This window comes from Chiroxiphia lanceolata, chromosome 8, assembly GCF_009829145.1.
Source record: "Chiroxiphia lanceolata isolate bChiLan1 chromosome 8, bChiLan1.pri, whole genome shotgun sequence".
Classification (NCBI taxonomy): Eukaryota; Metazoa; Chordata; class Aves; order Passeriformes; family Pipridae; genus Chiroxiphia; species Chiroxiphia lanceolata.
The window spans coordinates 9,572,501-9,592,675 of NC_045644.1; the positions used below are offsets into that span (position 1 = coordinate 9,572,501).

General features: G+C 35.3%; 1 protein-coding gene across 5 annotated transcripts in view; it reads right to left on the minus strand.

The window, feature by feature from the left end:
* The window catches only part of VTI1A (vesicle transport through interaction with t-SNAREs 1A), a 272,255-nt gene that overhangs the window by 211,439 nt on the left and 40,641 nt on the right, over positions 1 to 20,175 (minus strand). For 3 of the 5 annotated variants that reach the window (XM_032694603.1, XM_032694606.1, XM_032694605.1), the window contains exons 4-5: positions 8,421 to 8,498; positions 2,089 to 2,109 (exon numbers count right to left, since the gene is read on the minus strand). In XM_032694603.1, coding sequence (XP_032550494.1) covers positions 2,089 to 2,109; positions 8,421 to 8,498 — 99 coding nt within the window. The remainder of the gene's footprint in view (positions 1 to 2,088; positions 2,110 to 8,420; positions 8,499 to 20,175) is intronic. The other 2 variants (XM_032694607.1, XM_032694604.1) reach the window with 1 other exon arrangement.

Here is a 20,175-nt window from a genome sequence, read left to right on the forward strand (position 1 = left end):
AACAGTATGGCAAACCACAATTTCTTTTAAGATCACTTCATACCTCCTTAGGAGAACTATAATTGGGGATGCCTTGATGTTTCACTATGTGACGAGTTAAGAATTATGCCTGAGTCACTGTACTAGCCTTCATTTAAACTTTAATGTGCATTTTGCATTGGGTATAAAAACACCACTGCAATTACAATCTATTCAACACATAGTGGGTACCTAAGTGCAGAGAAAACAGAATGCCAACAATTGGGTTTTAATTTTCTTTTTCTCTACCTGTGCAATTTTGATCTAGGCAAAATAATAAATTTCTTTATTTAGTTCTATTTGCTGCTGCTTTCACTATATGCAGAGAGAGGAAAAAGTAACTTATAAGGTTAGCAAGGAAAAACAAACAAAAAAAAAAATTACCAGAAGCAATATTATTTTTTTAGGTGGCTAATAAAGAAGATTTATAAGATCCAAAAGGTATGATTGAGTTCAGAATAGCTCCCAAGTTGCAGCCCTTTGCAATAACATCCAGAATTTTCTTACTAGCCTTCACAGCTATTTCTAAAAGAAAAGCACATAAGTAGCAGCTTTGTTCCTCACATAAGATTAAATTTTCAGAGTAATTTTACAAATTAGGAATCTTTATGTTTATAAAACTACAATCTATGTTTGCAAGCAAAAATGATCCTACTATATTCTTTGCAAAAGCATGGGAGCAGACGTGCTCGTGTTGTTCAAGGGATGAGAAAATGAACCTTGTTCTTCTGAAAAATCTCAGAAATCAGGCTATACAAAGCCTTGCAACAATACTGTCATCTGTTTAAATACTGAGACTATTGGGGAGGGGAGCTCAGCAGTGGTGGGAAGGCTTTCATGTAGCTACATGTTTATTTTGTTTAATTTTTTTTTGTTAACTGTTTTACTCAGTAGCTTTTGCATATTAATATCAGCTCCATGAAAAGTGGGAAAAATAAAGCATTTGGGGAACTAGTGAAAGAATCTTTATATCACAAATATCTACCTGTTTTTAAGAATTCTCTGTAATTGTCCTTAATCTGGTTACTTTACAATTCTTTGTCATCACCATTTCTAAAACTTACAAATCCTCTCCTGCAGAGTTCAGTATGCATTACTGATACATTACTGGGCACACAGGTTTCACAAAGACACCAGACAAATATGTGATGTTAAAATACTCATGCTTCTAAATATATTTATTCTAATACTTCACTGGTCCAAACTCTCTGTATGAAACCCTTCAGAAATCTGACCTGTAAGAAATCTTGACTTTACTCAGACCTTCTTTTCAGTGGCTACTGGGATATAATAAAAAAATAGCAGTTCAAATACCTGCTTTGCTACAGCAGTAAGTAACAGCAGAGATTAATTTCAGAAAATAAACTGAAACATTTGAGGAACTGACCATTAAAACAGGCTTCTCTCTAAATATTTATGATACATTTTATAACTGGAAGAAAGGTGTTCTGGAATACTGATCTCTAGTGTTACACCTACAGATCTACAGTACTCACAAATAAATAATAAATATTGATATGTGTGTGTGTGTAGGTCTACCTACCTGTACTGTATTTTCAATGGGTGTGAAATATCCAATATAATACATAAGCTCTTTGAATACCTCACTCCAAACTCAAAACACTGTGAAATTCTGTGTAATTTTTACAATGTTTCAGCAGCGGTTTATACAAAAGCAATGCTTTCATTTTCAATACCAGTGTATAAATGTATTTTCCCTATCAAAGATTTTGTGATGCAAACATGATTATTACTGTACCTGATTTGATCATGGTATTCTAGGAGAGATCAAATAATAGAGGAGTTTTTTCCCCCTTCTTTTTCTAGTGCCTTTTAAAAAAATTCCACTATCAAAGAATGTTAATTTCTAAGGTTTGATCTAGAGATTCCTATGTAAGTATACAATTATTAGGGAAAAAGAGGCACAACAGTGAATATTTTAAAGCAATGTAATCAATATTTTTGCTTTGTGTAGATTTCCCTGCAACAATGAACAAAAAGATCTACTTCAGATTTAGAAACTCGGCTTTAAAGGGAAAGCTAGACAACAAAAAGCAAGAAAGTACTCACCTCTTCACGTAATTTTATCAACTGCAACATGAACGCACAAAAAAGATAAAAAGGAAAGAAATGGCAGGAAAGAAAGATCAGTTGTGTGACAGGATACAGAATTAACATTGACAATTTATCTGTTTACATGTTTAGCATTTAAAAATCACAGACAAACACATTAAAAGAACCTAAACATAGACTACATGCAGAGTTTTTTGAACGAATAAAGATCACTTTCTCACACTGTCACATTAAACAAAGAGAATAGTGTGAAATTCTCTTTTAAACCACATCTAAGACACCATCATGAAATAAAGGGGAATGACTTCATAGAAGTCTATATTATAAAGAAAAAAACAAGTTTACTATTCCTCTCTTCCAAGATTGTACAGCTGAAGTGGTTTTGTATATACAAGTTTGCAGAATGTTTTCTGTATATTTTAGTTGTGACAACTGATTTCTTATTTTACTAGCAGATCTAACTTATTAATAGATGACTGTATCTTTATAGCATGTAACCAGTATTTCAATTTTTATATACTCAAGTTCTACTGTAACTATATTATCTAATTTTATTATTGAACTTCATACAGGGAGTTTTGCCATGTAAAAAAAAAAGAAGCAGTTTAGTTAAATGGCTCAGAATTATGATTTATTGAACAGCTTATTTAAAAATAGACAAAGGAATAGGGAACAACATGAAACATATTTCCCTCAGAAAAGACCCATTCCAGGTTCTTAATCCACTATACAGAGTGTGTGTATATATACACACATAGAGTGTGTGTGCATACTTATATAGTATATACATTTATATTTATTAATTTATGCTTGTAAATCAACACAATCTAACACCATTAATAATACTGCTCTGGCAGGTTTACTATAAAACTAAATAAAATCCCAGCCTGAGTATCAAGCCTTGTTGTAATATACTCTCCCCTTAGAGAGACAGAGAAATTATTTGTACTGGAACAAAACCTATAATTACTCACAGTAAATGTCTGCACAAGAGTGGCTCTTTATAAAAAAATTACAGTTCTCTCACCGATTCCAGTTGAATTCGAAAGTACAACAGCTACATAATTACCTCAGTTTATGCTGATATTTCACCTACAGTTTCACAGCACTAATTTTCAACACGTGTAAGCTGAGAATGTTTACTATTACTTAAGTCTCACCAGCATGAAGGAAACAAAAGAACCTCCATTATTCTCTATTGTTTCATATGGCTCGTCTAAAACTGAACGTTACCAAAACGGACAAGGAGGCTCTAACGAGATGTAATTAGGAGGGCTACTACACCACATCAACTCTAAGTGAACCAGCTCCTCTGCACGTAGCTTAAAGGAACTTTGCTAGAATTTGGTATAAAGAAAACTGCATTGTCTGCCAAACCAATGCTTAAATTCAAGTGCCTGGCCTATCATAAATTGGTCTCTTTCTCCAGCTCTTCCCCCCCTTTTTTCCCCAAAAAGGCAAACATTAAGGCTGTTTAGAAATAGACGATCTGGGAGTTGATCACATAGCTATCTTTTCTTTCTGAGGCCACCATTCTTTGGTTGACTATGATACTTAAAGGGCCAAAGTTTAAAACTACTCTCCCGCAATAGAGCCCGTTTGGGCATGCCACCCTGCTATAATCAATGAGAGTTTTAAAATGCTGCACATTTGTTTTTTCAATAGGTCCCAAACAAAAATGTTCTATCTTGTTTGTGCTGCATGGCTGAATTTAAGCTCTGCATGGGATTTGCAGCTAAGCTAAGTAATGGGAGAGGGTTTGGGGTTTTTTTTTAACATTGGCTGAAAGATATTCATTCAAATTAACAAAAGATATATTTTTCCCCCATTTAACAATGCTCTTGATGAAAATGTGTTACCTTTACGTTTCTATTTCGAAACATTATTTTTATTATGCTCACCGCTGAACTATAAACAGCGTTAAGCCGTGTGCAGCCACCATCTTAGGTTATGATAATCAGCATATTTTTGAAACAAAGATTTATTTATTTAATTTTTTGCAATACAGAATTCGATACAAGAGGTAATCTGTTCCTTTGTAGGCTAAAAAAAAAAAAAAAAATCTGGTTTACGCTGGTTTGAACCAGTGGAATCTCTTGTGGCTAAGCCTTCTGCTGTGACTAAAATCAAAACTGCGCCACAGAGAGCAAGGGAGCGAGATGGGATGTGTGTGCGTGCGCGTGTGTGTCTGTGAGGCACGTCACGTGACACAGAAAACTACCGAATTTTTTTTAAAAAGCTGATAACGCTGCCGTCTCTGTCCGCATATAGATAACGAATAAATGCTGAACTCTATTAAACGCCCTTTACACATTATCGTGGGTCGAACACACAATTTTCTGAACTTATGATGATAGTCTATTTATTTTGCTATAAACCCTCGGCATGTAACGAACAGATTTGTGTCTGGTAATGATCTGCTCTGCCAGGGCTATATGAAATGATACCGACCTTCTTTAGATCTTGGCGAATTAAATTGACCAACTTCACCCCCTGGTCTGTAGCTGAAGTTTGACACACTTTATGCACAGCAAGTCCAAATCTAATATTATCACAACTTTGTAGTCAGAAATTAAGTAGCCACAAAACATTTGTTCACCAGAAATCACTTATAAAATGTATGTATATACAGACACGCAGTTTAACCTAATGAGGATTTATTTTAACTTACTAATGAACATAGTTGCAAATGAGAAAGGAACACTTGCACCTCAAGGAAGTTGGTAATACTGTACCTGACATTATTTTGGTCGAGAAGGATTTCTGATTTAACCCAACATATCCTTTCTCAAAACCATACGAATTGTTACATAAAACAGTTCTATTATTATTAAAGTGAAGTCACAACTTTAAGTAGTGTATCATTGCAATGAAAAACTCAAGGGATTTAAATTAAAAACTTTCAAGGGATTTGCTTGATGTTGGTGGCCAGGATGACAAACAAGACTTGAAAGCAACAAAACCTGTTTGAGACCACTCGTGGAAAACAAATAACAACCCGATGCACACAGTTTTTTGGGATTGGGTGAGTGATGTGGGTTTTTTTTATGCAAGAGGGGATGTCTCTTGATTCTCAACCTCTGAGTGCCTCATTTGACTACATTCATATGGTTCAAATTAAGAAGAAATTAATTTATGCTAAGCAATGACTTTACTAAACTCTAAGTCTGTTAGGAGCACTACATCACCATCTATCTAATTAAACAAAGATACATTTATTTCAAAAGAAACTTTCAATAGCAAAACTGTATAATTCTTACGACTTCTTACAGGAAATTTCTATATGCTTTATCTGGTAAAATTAGTTAAGTCTTAGTATACACATTATATGGCAATTGTATTCTAATCTATCATCCAGACATAATGGCTGCTACTTATGGGAGACATTTTGGAAAACCAAGAAGACAAAAGACAAATCATCATTTGCTAATTCTTCAATCTGTTCTTTGTGCTTCAATCTTTCTTAGGAAGATTCTCCAATCTTGGGAGAACAACTGGAAAGTCATACCTATCACCCTACCTATTACTGCTTGTAACTTGGCTGTGGTTCACTGTAATTGTACCTTTGAAACTCAAATAAAAAAAAAGAAGTTGAATAATGAACATATCCAGATTGTTTATTTCCCCAGTAGTGCCTTATTTATTTCTCGATATTTCATATGGTCATACTAGCCAGTATACAATAAGTTCCTTTTGTTTTCTCTCTCCACCAAAAACATTATGCAAGTGTTATCACAATGACAAAGACAATTCCCAAAATGTGCAACTCATATCTCCTATTTGCCTCTGGGTAACACCCTAGACTGTCCAGATATCCAGTATTTCTATTGCCAGATTTTACCAATATTTGTGGATTAGTACAGGAGCAATTCTGAACTGGTAACTTTTTTCAACACCTCCTGTCAGAAGAGGAATCCTTCCTCTTTGCTTTCACAGTTTGGTGACTGAACTGGGGAAAACAAACCCATCATTTTTCGGTTAAACTAATTTAACCTAATCCAAACTGATTGAGAAGTAAAATCCACAGCATCAGTGGTCAGGGTCAGTCCACATACCTATATTTATTTCCACCAGAGAAACTGAAAGCAAGCATTTGAAACATTTTCAAATATTTTACTAGGCTGTAAGTTATACCTGAGCATCTTTTTATCATCTAGTCCAAGTTTGCTATAATATAATAATGTATAGGAATGAAAAGTGTATTAGAGCTAGGGTTATCGAGTTAAATACAACAATATATCAATGTTTGGCATATGGTAAGTACCCAACCTTACACATGATTTGATGGTTGTACATTTTAATAAGGTGAAGTTTTTGCACTAACTGCTTGCACTCATAACTACCTGCACAGAACTACAGACATAAATAAGGATATTTAATAAGAAAAAGAAAATGTGAGATTTATTATCGAAAAAACACAATAAATAATGTATTTTAAAAATAATGGCATTCACATATTTAAAAGAAATTAGGTGACTCCCTTATGGTGCTATTTCATCATATTTTTAAAGAAAGAAATTCAGAACTTTCAAAGGTACAGGGGTAACAGTTTCAAGTTGGATTACGGAATATGATTTTGATTACCTAAAAGACTATACAAAATTCCTTCCGTAGCCAAAATTTTCTTCCATTTCTTCATTTGGAAGAAAAAATCCTCATGTTGACAAATGGTTAAAAGTAGCATTTAGTTCCTTGAGATGAGACCATGTCTCTTCCACCACGTTTGGAAAAAAGATCATACCTCTTAAAAAGTGCACATATGAACCAGTTATTTAAACATTCCCTAAAAAGTGAAAATAAAATATTTTATCTCATCCCTACCCATAAGATATTCTAAGTAAAGTTTCTTATCACAATTGCCCTTTTATGTCTGAATTCACACAATTTTTTCTTGAAATGTAAAAATAGCAGCACCTTAAGAGAAATAAAATGAGAATTTTAACACTTTCACAGGACTGCGTTTAAAATCATGACATGCAGACTACGAAACTCTTTTTCCTAAAATCACCTTTTCCATAAATTCATTATTGGGATAAAACACCCTCTTTATTTTACTCAAATTTTGGAATCTCCCCTTGCTATAATATTTAAATATGAAGATTAATATCTTTTAAATTTAACTCTTTGCATAGATATCAGAGCTGCTCTACTCTAGTCTTGTGTCTTCAGATAAATTGTATCCTGTGTATACTTTCATTAATGTATGAATTAAAGTCTATTAAAGAGCTTAAAACTTATAGAGTATATTTAAAATACTGCAGGGTAACAAGGTCTGTGTTTGAAAGTCATTTTACCGGGTAAGTCTCCAAGTCTTTTTTTTTTCTGTTCTTAGTGGAGCTGAGCTTATACTGCAGGTATAGAAGATACAGAAAATTTCAGAACATTGTTGTGATCCATTTCCTTATTTACTATCACATTTCTTGAGTAAACATTTAAACAATTTTCACTTTCACTATAAAATAATTTGGATTCTATATCGTCAGAAGAGGTAATCTGACATTTAAGAAAACTTTCGGCTAAATTCTAATTCAAAAGGTACAACTTCGATGACATAATTTTCAAAAAGAAAACAAATATTCTGCTTTCAAAGTGCCAAACAAGTTTCAGCCCCAGAACAAATATTAACAGGTAGGTCAAAGTTTCCTGAATAAAACACTGCCTTTGTAATTTTGGGTAGTTTAGCAGGATCCTCACTGTAGTATCCAGAACAGCAATATGGGTACAAGATTTTAAAAAAGCCTCAGGATTATCAAGCTTTCATTCATTAAAAGAGATGGATAGCATTCTGCATCCTGGTACAACATGCATTATGAAAGCATGCTCTTATTAGTACAACTTGTGTTTTTGGTACAAGAAGAGAAAATCTGTTTAGGGAAGGAATCACACAAGGAAACTGAGTGGGGTATTGCCTAATTCTGTGAGCGCACTTTCATTTGTTTTGCCTGCCAGTGTTGATTTAATTATACTGCATTATTATCAAAGCTGCATTATGTACTTTTTTTATTCCTTTTACATGTGTTTGAGGTGAAGACCTTGGCTTTGTCGGCAAACAGCGTGTTTCAAGTTATTTCTTAAGTACCAAATAATAAAGAAAAGAGAAGAAAAGATTTTTTTTAAGATAGCAGACAGTGATCACAAGTTAAAGGGTTAAATGTAAGATCTCCAAGAAACATTTTGAAGTTGATTAAGACCCCAGCTTTGCATTAAATAGTATCACTTCCACATGAGTTGTTGCTAATGCTGTTAAGGAGCAGCTTGAGAAGCCCAGTGTGCCAGTGACCTCCTTCACCCTCCAGCCACCCACTAGGGCTTCTTGATTAGCATCCTACCTGGTTCTCTGAGGAATTCCCGTCATCCCCTAGGAGCTCATTCCGCACCTCATCACTGTAGGCGATTCGTGACCTTTTCTGTAAAACAAAAAGAAAAAAGGGTTAGGAAGGTAAAGCTCCGAAGCCATGGTAATCAAGGCTGATCATCTTAAACCTCGAGAGCCCCCTAATGGATACCTATTTGATATAAAAAAAAAATAAAAATCTGCAAGTAAAAGTTATTACAAAGTTCTTCAACTGCTGTATTTTCACAAATCTGCCTGGCAAAACCTTAGTATTTCTAAGACAGTCACACCCTCAACATTGCAGCAATGAAAGCAGCTTCAGTGAAGCTCAGGATAAGTAACGTGTGATCCCAGTTATGTTAATGGAGTAACCAGAGAGGCAATATACAATAATATCAGAAGCAATCAAGAAAAGCCAGGGCAGGAACCAAACATATTTTTTGAAGAACACTTGCTAGCCGGACACAGAACTCAACATAACACCACAGTGATGCCACTAAACAGGAAAGGAAGACTAAGTTTTTCCCATATAACTAATATAAATCCGAACAAACCTGAACAACACACATTTGACATAACTGATTACATATAAAGATGTAAAAAATTAACAAGTCTTCTCTATGCTGCTAAGGCTATGAAGGCCTACTGGGAAAGGGTAAGAAATTAAAGGGCAAAAGAAAGGAGAGAAAACAACAGGACAAGGAAACACTGGTTTACAAGCAGTTCAAGGAAACACCACAAAACTGGGACAGTCATTCATGGCATCCTTACAGTTGTTATTCACAGCTTATGAGCATCAGATTTGCTCATGAACTGATCATCATGTTGATTCTAAACTAGAACAAGTGCCAAGCAATGGAAAGCAAATGTCTGAAGATTACCAGGGTAGCACAGCATTCAATGGAACAACAGAGAAGTCCATAATGAGAACTTCAGCCCAGCTTTCAATTTCTCTGTTAGCCAAATAACAGGTCCTTAGTCAGTTAATATTTACCATTAAAGAGAGACAGAGTTTTTAGCATATTTTCTAATTTTTTTTTCTTTTTTGAGAGCGGTTATGATCATTTTTATACTTCATCAGAGGAAGAAACCCAAGAGTAGCAAGAACTAAGCTATAGGGCCTTCCTTTACCGATGGGAGCTTCCCTCACACCCTGCCACGGTAGTGACTACCAGTGGGAACTCAGAAAAAACAAAACCCTCCTCAAATCTTCCCTAACTGGACCATCATGCCAAAACACTTCTTTGAGACTAAGGGAAAGGAAACAACTCACTAGAAATTATAGTGAGCATAGGGAAATTCATTACCTTTGTGACAAAGGAGTTTAGAAGTGGGTCACCTGTTATGCATGTGGTCTAGCAGTGGAGTAAGCCTTGTATTGGTCACCTCAGAGCAAAATATTTAGCTCTTTATCCTCTGTAGTTCACCCTTTATAACCAATAAAGCTTACCCATTTGTGATTCAGTTGCCAGTGTTCAGATCTAGATTATGTACTAAAGCTACAGATGTAGAAAGGACAAAGCATACCATGGACCTACGACATGAGGTGAATTGTGCCAAATCTTTGGAGATCTCAGCTGTCACCGTTTCATACTAACCAAGCTAAAGTAGTCTACAGCATTAAGGAAATGAGAACCTTTAAACAGGCTGTGGTATCAGAGCTGCCGTTTAAATTATTCATTTCATCACTATGGGGGACTAAAACACTCCACAGTATGCAAGAATATCATATGGAGATAGGTTTTGTTTTTCTCTTTTTTCACCAAAAAGCCAACAAATTGGCATAGATTGCTCAATTATATTCTTTCCTATTTTTATTTGATACATATCAAATAAGGAAGGAAATTACAAATATATACCAATAAATATCTAATCTTCTTGTCTGATTAAGATTCAATCTTAAGACTTTATTTGAGGTCTAGTAGTTCAATTGTACAGTTTCTCCCAATTTCACAAAATGACTCAGCCCCATTGATTCTGTTAGTGTTGAATGTATTTATCATTATTAGACTGAGATGAGGAGCATGATGCTCCATGAGCTTGTTCTCCAGTGAACAAGCTGCCTAATAATATGTAGGGACTGAGATGGTCCTTGGTTACACATCATTTATTTGAAAGATTTAACTGGATGATATTCTCGTTCTTAAGAGCCAGCATGGGAGAAAGGAAAAAGCATATACTTTATGGAAAAGAAATAAATGTTAATAGCAATACAATTTTAAGAGACCTTTTATAATCTTTATATCATCACCGTTGAACTTAATAAATATATTTGTATAATTGTTCTTTTATTGCAAAAATCTGTCATGATCTGAAAATCAGCAATTATATTAAAAGAAATAATGCTTTGACTACAATTAGTTACAACTCTTTGCCATAATCAATAAATAATTTGATACTAGTTTTGATCACAGTTTCACTTCCAAATGAATCAATAATATAAAAGGAAAGGCCTTTGAACTAAAGTGTTCATTTATTCTTTAAGGATTTGTCCAAAATATCAATATCTTGAATTACTATTCTTATTTTATTAAACTGTTATTGGTTAACACTTCCAAATGTGGCTATACAATTAGTTGGCTTGTCTGAACTCAGTAATTAAACAATTTTCTATATTTTTTTTTTAGTTCATAACTATCAGCTGTTTATAAATACGTACTTTAGCCAAATGCAAGAATGATAGTTTGAGCTGGAAATGTCACACACTCTGCTACAGTTTGAAGGAACCCAATTCATAATGCATTTTATAAATAGTTAATGACTTCTATACATAAGCTAACCAGGCAAATCAAGAAATTGTCAACATTTTTAGTCTTAGTTGTCAGTTACCACTGTCTACTGGTACTTTATATGTATGTTTCTAGAAAAGACAGAAGCTTTACAGAGTTTGTAATCCAAGGCATTTCTGGGCAGCTCAATATAGGTTTAAGAGGTTCTGTGTGCAGGTTTTTGTCTGTAAAGGTCTGTCATATATTGAAGTTTTCCTTGTATTTTATATTTTCTTGTATATATCTAGACAAAAAGTCTAAGCACACAAGTGCTTTTGCTCAGTGGATATATTTCAAATGTACCAGGTGCCCAAACACACAGCGACAGAAAAGGGTTAAGCTACTTTCTACAAGAACTTCAAGACAGAGGAAGTTTCAGGGGCTGTTTTAAATGTACTACAGTACCCAGACCTTCCGACAAGGAAGAATTTCTGATTCCAGGCAGACCTCTCTTGGTTTATGAACAGGATTTTTGCATACCGATTGGGTGATTTCCTTAAAGCCCTGTTCAAACAGATACACTTGCTCAGTTCTGTCTGGCAATTTGGCTTTAAACAATCTGTCTACTTGACCCAAGCCTTAACATTTCCCAATAGAACTGAATGTCTTCATGGGCAAGCCCAGCTAAATTAGAATTGAAATGAATTAACTCAGCTTAAACTAATTAAGATCTGTGATCTGCAGTACCACCCCCCTGTATGATTCTACATGTGAAGCAGGGTACACGTAACCAGACTGAAAGAATTCTGCTATACTACTAATCTGAGCATACCAATGAAGTTCGTCTATTACTAAAGCATATGAGAAGTTAATTTCCATGGCCTACACATGGCAAAGCAATTGCTTAAATTGCCTCACCTGGGAATTTAATACAATGTTATCATCAGACCAGCCACACTGTAAATAGATTTATAATGCTTTCCATGTGCTAGGCTAGGTTGCATATGAATTAAGTAATGATCTGGTATTACAATACAATCAGCTAGTTCCCACACCTGGCAGACAGGATATTTTGCTAAATTACTACCTATACAGATACATCACAACATAAAAACAGAAAAAGTAATGGGAAGAGAAACAATCTACATGGTGTCCGACCGAATTTTACATGGTAACCAAATAAGATGTAGATAGAAAGAGGGATCCAAATAATCTATTTCCAACATCTGCACAACAGAATACATACTTATTCATTTCTATTCAATTTTGGCCTAATTTTCCGCATTCTATACTTTAATTACCATCCACAAACTGAAATGTTCCCATTAGTGAAGGCCAGAACTAGCCTATGCCCCTTCACTTCAACGCACTTCCAGCAATCAGTCAAATAATTGATACAAAGTATTGTACATTTCATACATGAACTAAAGAATAGCTTTCTCCCTCCTAAATGATAAGCAGCGCCCAAAACAAATGAGCAAACCTAGGTTCGTTTCTGACAAAAGACCCAGCAAATCCTTTCATCCCAACCTCTCTATTTTTCAGGCTCAATGTTTTAAGAACGGATTAAACAGATTTTTTTTGTGGAATACGCGTAAATAAACAAAAAGGCTTATTTATCCACAAACATCTGTTTTCATACAAAATTCATTAGAATTTCCTAGTATATATAAATGTTTTAAAAAAATCTCCAGGCATCTGTTTTACGGTTTGACCCTGCTCTAGATGTAAATAAATACTCAAGATTAACATAACCAAAAATAATTTGTAGGAATAAATTAGATTTTACTTTCTGTTTTTTGAGAGTAGTCATTTTGCCATTGCTCTCGCTAAAAGCAAGGTGAAAAAAGTGACCTGATTCTCAAATGGATAGCTAAATACTGCAGAATACACACATTCATCTCCGCCTTTTGGAATAAGTATTTAAGTATTTTTTGCTGAGCAGAAATGGACAAGATACAGTTTAACAAATTCAGAGGAAAAATAAGAGATCCTACTTAACAATCTTAAAGCTTATGTTTAAACACAAACATAAAACATTTCCTAATAAATAAAAAAAATTGAAATTGAATTAAAAATCGTGTTCAAACATTAGTTTTCAAAACTTCTACATCTCTCTGCAGAGGTGATCCAGGAACAATAGACTAGACACTTCAGACTGTAATCCCAAAGGGGTTTTCCTGTTCCTAAGTAGCTCAGTGTTTAGCAGTTGGGTGTAAGAAGCAGGAAAATTATTACACAGTGCTAATATACAACCTGATGCAATGCCAGAATTCCAAGCATTTCCTTAAGAAAATTAAAAAAACCCTAAAGCCGATACATTTCTGTCCAAAAGTAAACAAAAACTATTCTACAAAACCACCGAAACTTCTGATTGAAAGAATCAATTCAACAGTACATGTCAGCTGGCAAAAGTCAATGTCTCAGCCACCCCCGGACTTGCCTCCCTCCCTGCATGCACAGGGAATAGGCTGCAGGCAACTCTGAAAAAGAAACACACAGCTCAAAACCCATGTTCTGCCACTCTGCCAAGTGTCAACAGCTTCCTACAACGGTGGAGAGAAATCAAACCTCAAGTGCTAATGTGAAATTAATGCAGAGATACTATCACTCATCTTAAATAGATGTCACAGGTCCATAAATCTTCTTTTCAATAATCTTCATCAAACACACTTTTGGCTTCATTATGGGGTGAGGGCAGGGAGGAAGGTCAAGCAAACTCCCACGAGGATACAACACATGTTGGTCATGAAAAATGGCAGCTTCTGCCCACAAAACTATGTCCACCTCAAACTCATGACCAGGGGACCATGTATGTCACCAACATGGCAGATGCTTGAAGAACTGCTACATTGCATGGGCTGTGGGTAGGGAGGAAAACAGGTGACCTGTGAACTGAAATTCATTGTTTCTGTGAATTTATGGAGTAACAGAGGATGACTCCTCTTGTATTCCTATTTGTATTTAGAAAACCAGCTTTTATTTACTTGAGCTCTGAATTTTAAACTTAATAACCTAGAAATGGAAAGATTTTTCAAAATTCAAAAGGCTGGAACTAACTGACTTCTGCCTCATTCTACTTTTTAGAGAATGCTCAAAAACTCACTATCATCCCTTCCCATTTAAGACTACATCTACCTAAGACTAATATAATGAAATACAAGAGTTGTAAAACCAAGCATGGAAAACTTCAGGTAAGTATTGCTTGGGCTTGGACAGCATTCTCCCAACATAACAAGTAATAACTCCCCCTAGCCTGGTCTATAAAACAATTTTTTTTTTTTTAAATTATAACCACTCAACTTTTTGCTTGTTCGAATTACCACATATTATTACCAAATCTTGGTCCCTACATATTGGAATTTAGTTTCTCCAAGGTGCCTTCAGTGTTGGGCTGCTCTGCACAACAGAGGGCCAGCCATTTTATTCATGTACCATAACCTCAAAATATGCCAGGCATCAGCTGCCGCATGAAGGGAGACTGGGTTATCTTCAAATTTAACCATAACATCTCTGCAGGCCAGAGTGATGTGTGCCTTCTGCACTGCCAACTTGCAGTTATTTCACTATCTACTGTTACCTACAGCTGCTTGTCTGCCCCTGTAATATGCTTTTCAGTACTCTAATTTCAGTGTTTCATCCAACCCCTTTCCACTGATTCCTTCAAATGACCATTATTAAACTATCGTCTTTCATTACAAAATCTATCTTTACACATCTACTCAGCTGGCTGAGTTAACCAATTTGTCAATTGTTAACCAATTTGTCTATTTGTCAATAGACATTCCTTTAAATTGTGCATGACATCGCTCAAATTCATTTCTTCCCGGATTCGCTTTCACCAAAAGCCTAGTGCTTCCTTGTAACCACCCTATGCATGTTCAAAGAGCAGTCTGATAATCTAGCCTGTTAAATTAAAAGTTGGTTGGTGTTAGGGCTTTTTGCCTTGATACGTATAGGAAACATCGGCATATATTGGCCTAATTTGTTGACAAAGATTGCAACTTGCAGACCCTTCTTTACCACAGTCATTTCAATCAGCAATGCTGGAAGAAAAGGAAAAAGCAAGGTTGGAGACAGGGGAACACCCTCTCTCCGACTCAGATACAGCTTAAAAATAAAGATATCTTAGGGGTAAAAACACACATGATGCAGGCTCAAAGTAACCCATAAACTGACTATTTATTTGGGTGATGGGGGGCTAAGTAGGATAAATTCTGTTGTTTATACCAAAGCTTCACACCTGGACTTTGAGGGAAAAGAGACATGTCCAGACTGTGGTCTCAACAAAACATCCACATGCAAAGAAGAGGAACAGCCAAAACTAAGTCAGTATTGTTCACAGATAAACTGATCCACAATTCCTGTTCAAGCTAACCTGCAGAAATATTTAAGGGTGTTCAGTCTCTACATCAAATCACAGAAGACCTTCACTCCTAAAACAGACTTTAAAAAGTCATGTGAGTCACTAATGTCTTATAGGTTACTGCTCTTCTACAGAAGTCTCTGCGAGATTCGAATAACTTTGTTTTAAAGATCAGCATAACTAGGCTACAAAAATAAGCTTATTTTGAAATGGTTTAACTGTGGCAGATCTTTGCATATAGAACTGGTAGATCTTTGCATATAGAACTGGTAGATCCATACATGTAGATAAGCATACATGTAAGAGCTACAAGTTTCTCTGAAAAATAACCTTTTAGGGAAAATTCTTAAGGATAACGATGGTACAGAGAACTCCCAGTGCCTTTTTCAAGCACATCACCAAGCTTATGTTTCTTTTATGAAATCTTCGTTGGTCATCTCAACTGATCTTGCTGTAATGACCTAACTCATATATTACAGTGGTTCCTTTTTTACTAAAAGCTTGCTTTTGTTCTTTTTCTTTTTTAATCAACTCTATTACTACACAACCTCATTTTTCCACCCAATGCTATTTAGAGGACTAGGAGCAACTACACATCAGAATCACGTACTTCAGACTGTTTTGTGATCCAAAGACTTTATGCTGTGTGTTAAGGGTGTAATTAACATAAGTGTTTTCTAAATCTTGGAGATGGAAGATAAACTCCAGTGTGTTGGACCAACAGAAAGATGAAGCGAGAAAATGAAAATATGGAGACATTTTCCTCCAAAGGAAGAAGTTTATACTATGAGTGCCAACCTTTAAAGAGAGTGTTCCCAAAGACAGTGAGTCAGGGAGGAAAAAAAAAATTCTTAAGGAGGCTTAAGATTTTTCAGCTAATTAGTTCACACTAATTAGTTCGTGGTGAAGGATGATAAACATCTCAGGTAAACCAAAACATTAAATGTTCATTAAAATATCTTTGTTTCAGCCGGTATTTCCATCTGGAGCCTAGATTCCCATTGCTAACAGTAACAAGACATCTGCTGGTACATTCCAACAGCTTCTCCCTTTCCCAGGAAAAAAGCATCCAAGTTTCACTTCCTTCCTCCATTTGATACTTAATTGCCTTTATCAGTTTCTGTCTACATTCTCTGGCCTCACACTACAGAGATCAGGAACTGTAATGATAATCTATAATTGGGCTGAACCAGCTGCCATTCTTGAAAACTACCATCATCTTTCTCAGTTCTCCAACTCCCTGGATTTCTAACAGTAGGCAAAGCCTAGAAAAGATGGCATTTTTTTAGGCTTTCCAATTAAAAGTACAATTTTGCTACAGAGCTCAGTTCTATTAATAAATTATACATTTTGTCTACTGTGAACTCCAAGAATAAAAACCAAAATGAAGCCATAAAGACAGGTCTCATTTCGGACACCCAGAATGAGGGTAGGGACATGAATGAGGTGTTTCCAAGGCAGATGAATTGTCCCACCTACATTTGTGCTACTCTGATAGGATCTATTTTAAACCAAAGAAACTTAAGCAGACCTTTCCAAAAATACTTTTTAGTGCATAAAAATCTATTCTTAGACACTGTCCTTTTTTTCACTGATCATGCACACTCTCAGCAGCATCTTTCCACTCATATATTGATATGTATTTTTTAATTTCTGAAAATAATACACAGGATAAGAAATTTTCAGTTGAGCCCTAAGAATATTAATCACAATATGAAAAACTCTATTCAATGAGAGTAGCAGAGGATAATTTCTGACTTTGTCATTAAATAAAAAATAAAATAATGTTTGATGCAAAGAACAAACATGGTGGTTTGCATACAAATACACCCATATGGTAATCATTCTGTGTATTTCACTGCAAGCATTTTGGACCATAAGCACGTTAGCTCAAACTGTTGATTACTGAAAAGGAAAATGAAAAACACTTTCTGTATAACACAGCCCAGTTAAAACTAATATTTGCATCTTACTGTTCATGCTCCCTGAATTTGTCATTTTTGCCCTGATGTGACGCAGCTGGGACTCCTTTCCTTCCTTCTAGAACATATGTACTTACACACAGACATGCTGCCTCCTCTAGAAAAAGAGAAAAATTGTCTGAGTTTAGTAATTTTAGTAGTTAAGTGGCCACAATTTGACTTTGAAGTTTGCAGCAGACTGAAGGGGGAGTAAATCTGTAGTTTCACTGCTCCCCACCAGGCACTACTGGGACAACACCAGTTGTTTCATGCTGTGTTAAATCAACAGCTAATATGGTAAAATACTAGCCCAATGCTCAGACATGGCATTTTCTAGTTTTATCACAAGCTGATGATGAGCAGTTCTTGCTTTATACTACCTGAGATAAAAGTCAGTAACTAATCCACTACCTCTAATTTATCATACCAAAGTCCTCCTCCTTTTTGTGCTGCCTCTTCATTTGAGTTCCTCAGTCTCCCCATCCAGTGAAAATACTTATTAAAATATTCATTTATAAAAGTGCATAAAATGGATGAAAAAATATTACTGTAGTGCACATATCTATATGTAAAATAGCCATGCTAACACATCCCCTACTTGATTCATTTCTTCAGAACTTTGTAACACAGTGTAAGGGAAAGGGAGTATATTTACACAAAATATTGATATTTATAAAATATTTGGCATTTAAAGTGTTTTTCTGATAGACAAGCTTCAGCTAACTTGTTTTTCCTGTTATCTGTAGCACAGTCAGAAATTCTGCTTCTAACTAGACCAACGTACCACACAAAGAATAATAAGAAACACTAGTAAATACTGATGTCCAAACTGAAAAAATTCACTGAGTATTTCTGTTTTGTCCCTGTTCCTATGTTGTCACCAACAATGTTTACACATTTCTCTTGATCTTGTTTATAGCTGCCTAGATTTTCACTGTCAAGGCAATGTAGTGTGAACCTTAAGGAAAATCTCACTTTATGTATGACTGCCTAAAGACTGCTACATCAGTCAAAAGCTTCAATTAGTCCAGAACTTGTATTGCCTCCTATAGTGGCCATTAATGGATAACAAGGGGAAATCTTAACGAACAGAGCAGGGATGGAATGATTCTCATTTCAGTAAATGTAGCCAGTTTATGATGATCAGCAGTTCAGGGAGTTTGAGGTACATCTAAGATCTTCATACTTAATAAACCTTGATGGTTACTGCTTACATAATACCTCTTTTATTTAAATAGCAACTGAACAGGCATTCATGCACAGGAAGAAAGATGTTCAGATCTCAATATTACGGCAAAGATTAAATTCAAAAGTTATCCCGCTTTTCATTTAAAAGACCCTGAAGTTCCAAACAAAGAAGGTAATGATTAAAGTACCAAAAGGAATTAATTTTGTATCACAGAATGCTGTAGCATCTCTTCCATGGAGTATGTATTTGCAATAGGAATTTAATACATAGGATCTCATCTTTACAGGGTGAACTCCACAGTAAGAGAACAATTATCTAATGAATTACTTTCCAATTTCTGCTCATACAGGTCATTTGCTCTCCCAATCTCTTAATAAAATATGGCAAATATTCAAATTATTCATATTGGAAAAACAGAACTATACTCTACAGTCATATTATATCTCTGCTCAGCTCCTTTGAAGTGCAAGAAAGGCCCAGTACCATTTGACCAAACATCTGTCCCTCCACCCCACCAGCTGTTCTTGCATGGCATAGTGTAGAAAATTCTGGTATAACAAAGCTGTTAGCATCAAATACAGATGATCTGATACAAAGAAAAACAAAGTTTGATAGCATATGGCAAACATAATAGTTTCAACTCCAATTCATGAACCTGACATGCAAAACCAATGTGGAAAGAACATATGGAAGGGAAGGAAAAAAAATCCCAATATGTAGAACATATCTGGATTTTTGATTCCTAAGCGTTCAGAGACTCAAATTTAGTCTCAAATTTATGCAATAAATTTAAAGACTCAAATTTATGCAGTAATCTCAGGATGAGCTCCTACAAAGATACAAAGTGATAGCAACCATTCTACTAAAATCTCAGATGACGTATCTGTTGCTCTTTCCCTATCTTTCATCAATTTTCCATCTTAGGCCTTTCACAGCTTGTACCTTCTCAACCCAGTTTATCACATGCTTTCACCAGTGTGATCATACTTACCTCTTTCTAGCTCAAAGTGTGACAAAACATCATATTTTGCTCCCTTTCCCACCACTCATTTAGCCACTCCCTACTGGTTCCCTCCCTCTACTCAGATATTTGGGTCTTATCCTAAACTCTCCCTATCAAGTCCCCCATAGGACCATAAACCGAACAGGAGTGGTCACCCTGAAGTGACCATGCTGTTATCTGTCCATTGCTATTATCCACTGCTACTACAAGGCATTTAGTGGCAGCAGGATGATAAAAATCTATCAAAATACTCTTGTTTTAAAAATTTATTGAGCATTGGTTTGCATGTTGGGAGTATTTTGTTATAACCTTTCTGCAAGAGAGGTGGAGAAAGTTCAATAAAAGGTAAGAAAGAACTTAACAGGTGAGATGCTTTTCGGTCTGAAAGATCACAAAAAATAGCAAACTATTGTTCAAGCTGATTTTGAACACACTATATAACAAACCATTCATGTTCTTATTTATTTATTTACCCAGATTTTGCAAGGTATAAAAAATGTATGATCACAGTTTGAATCAACAG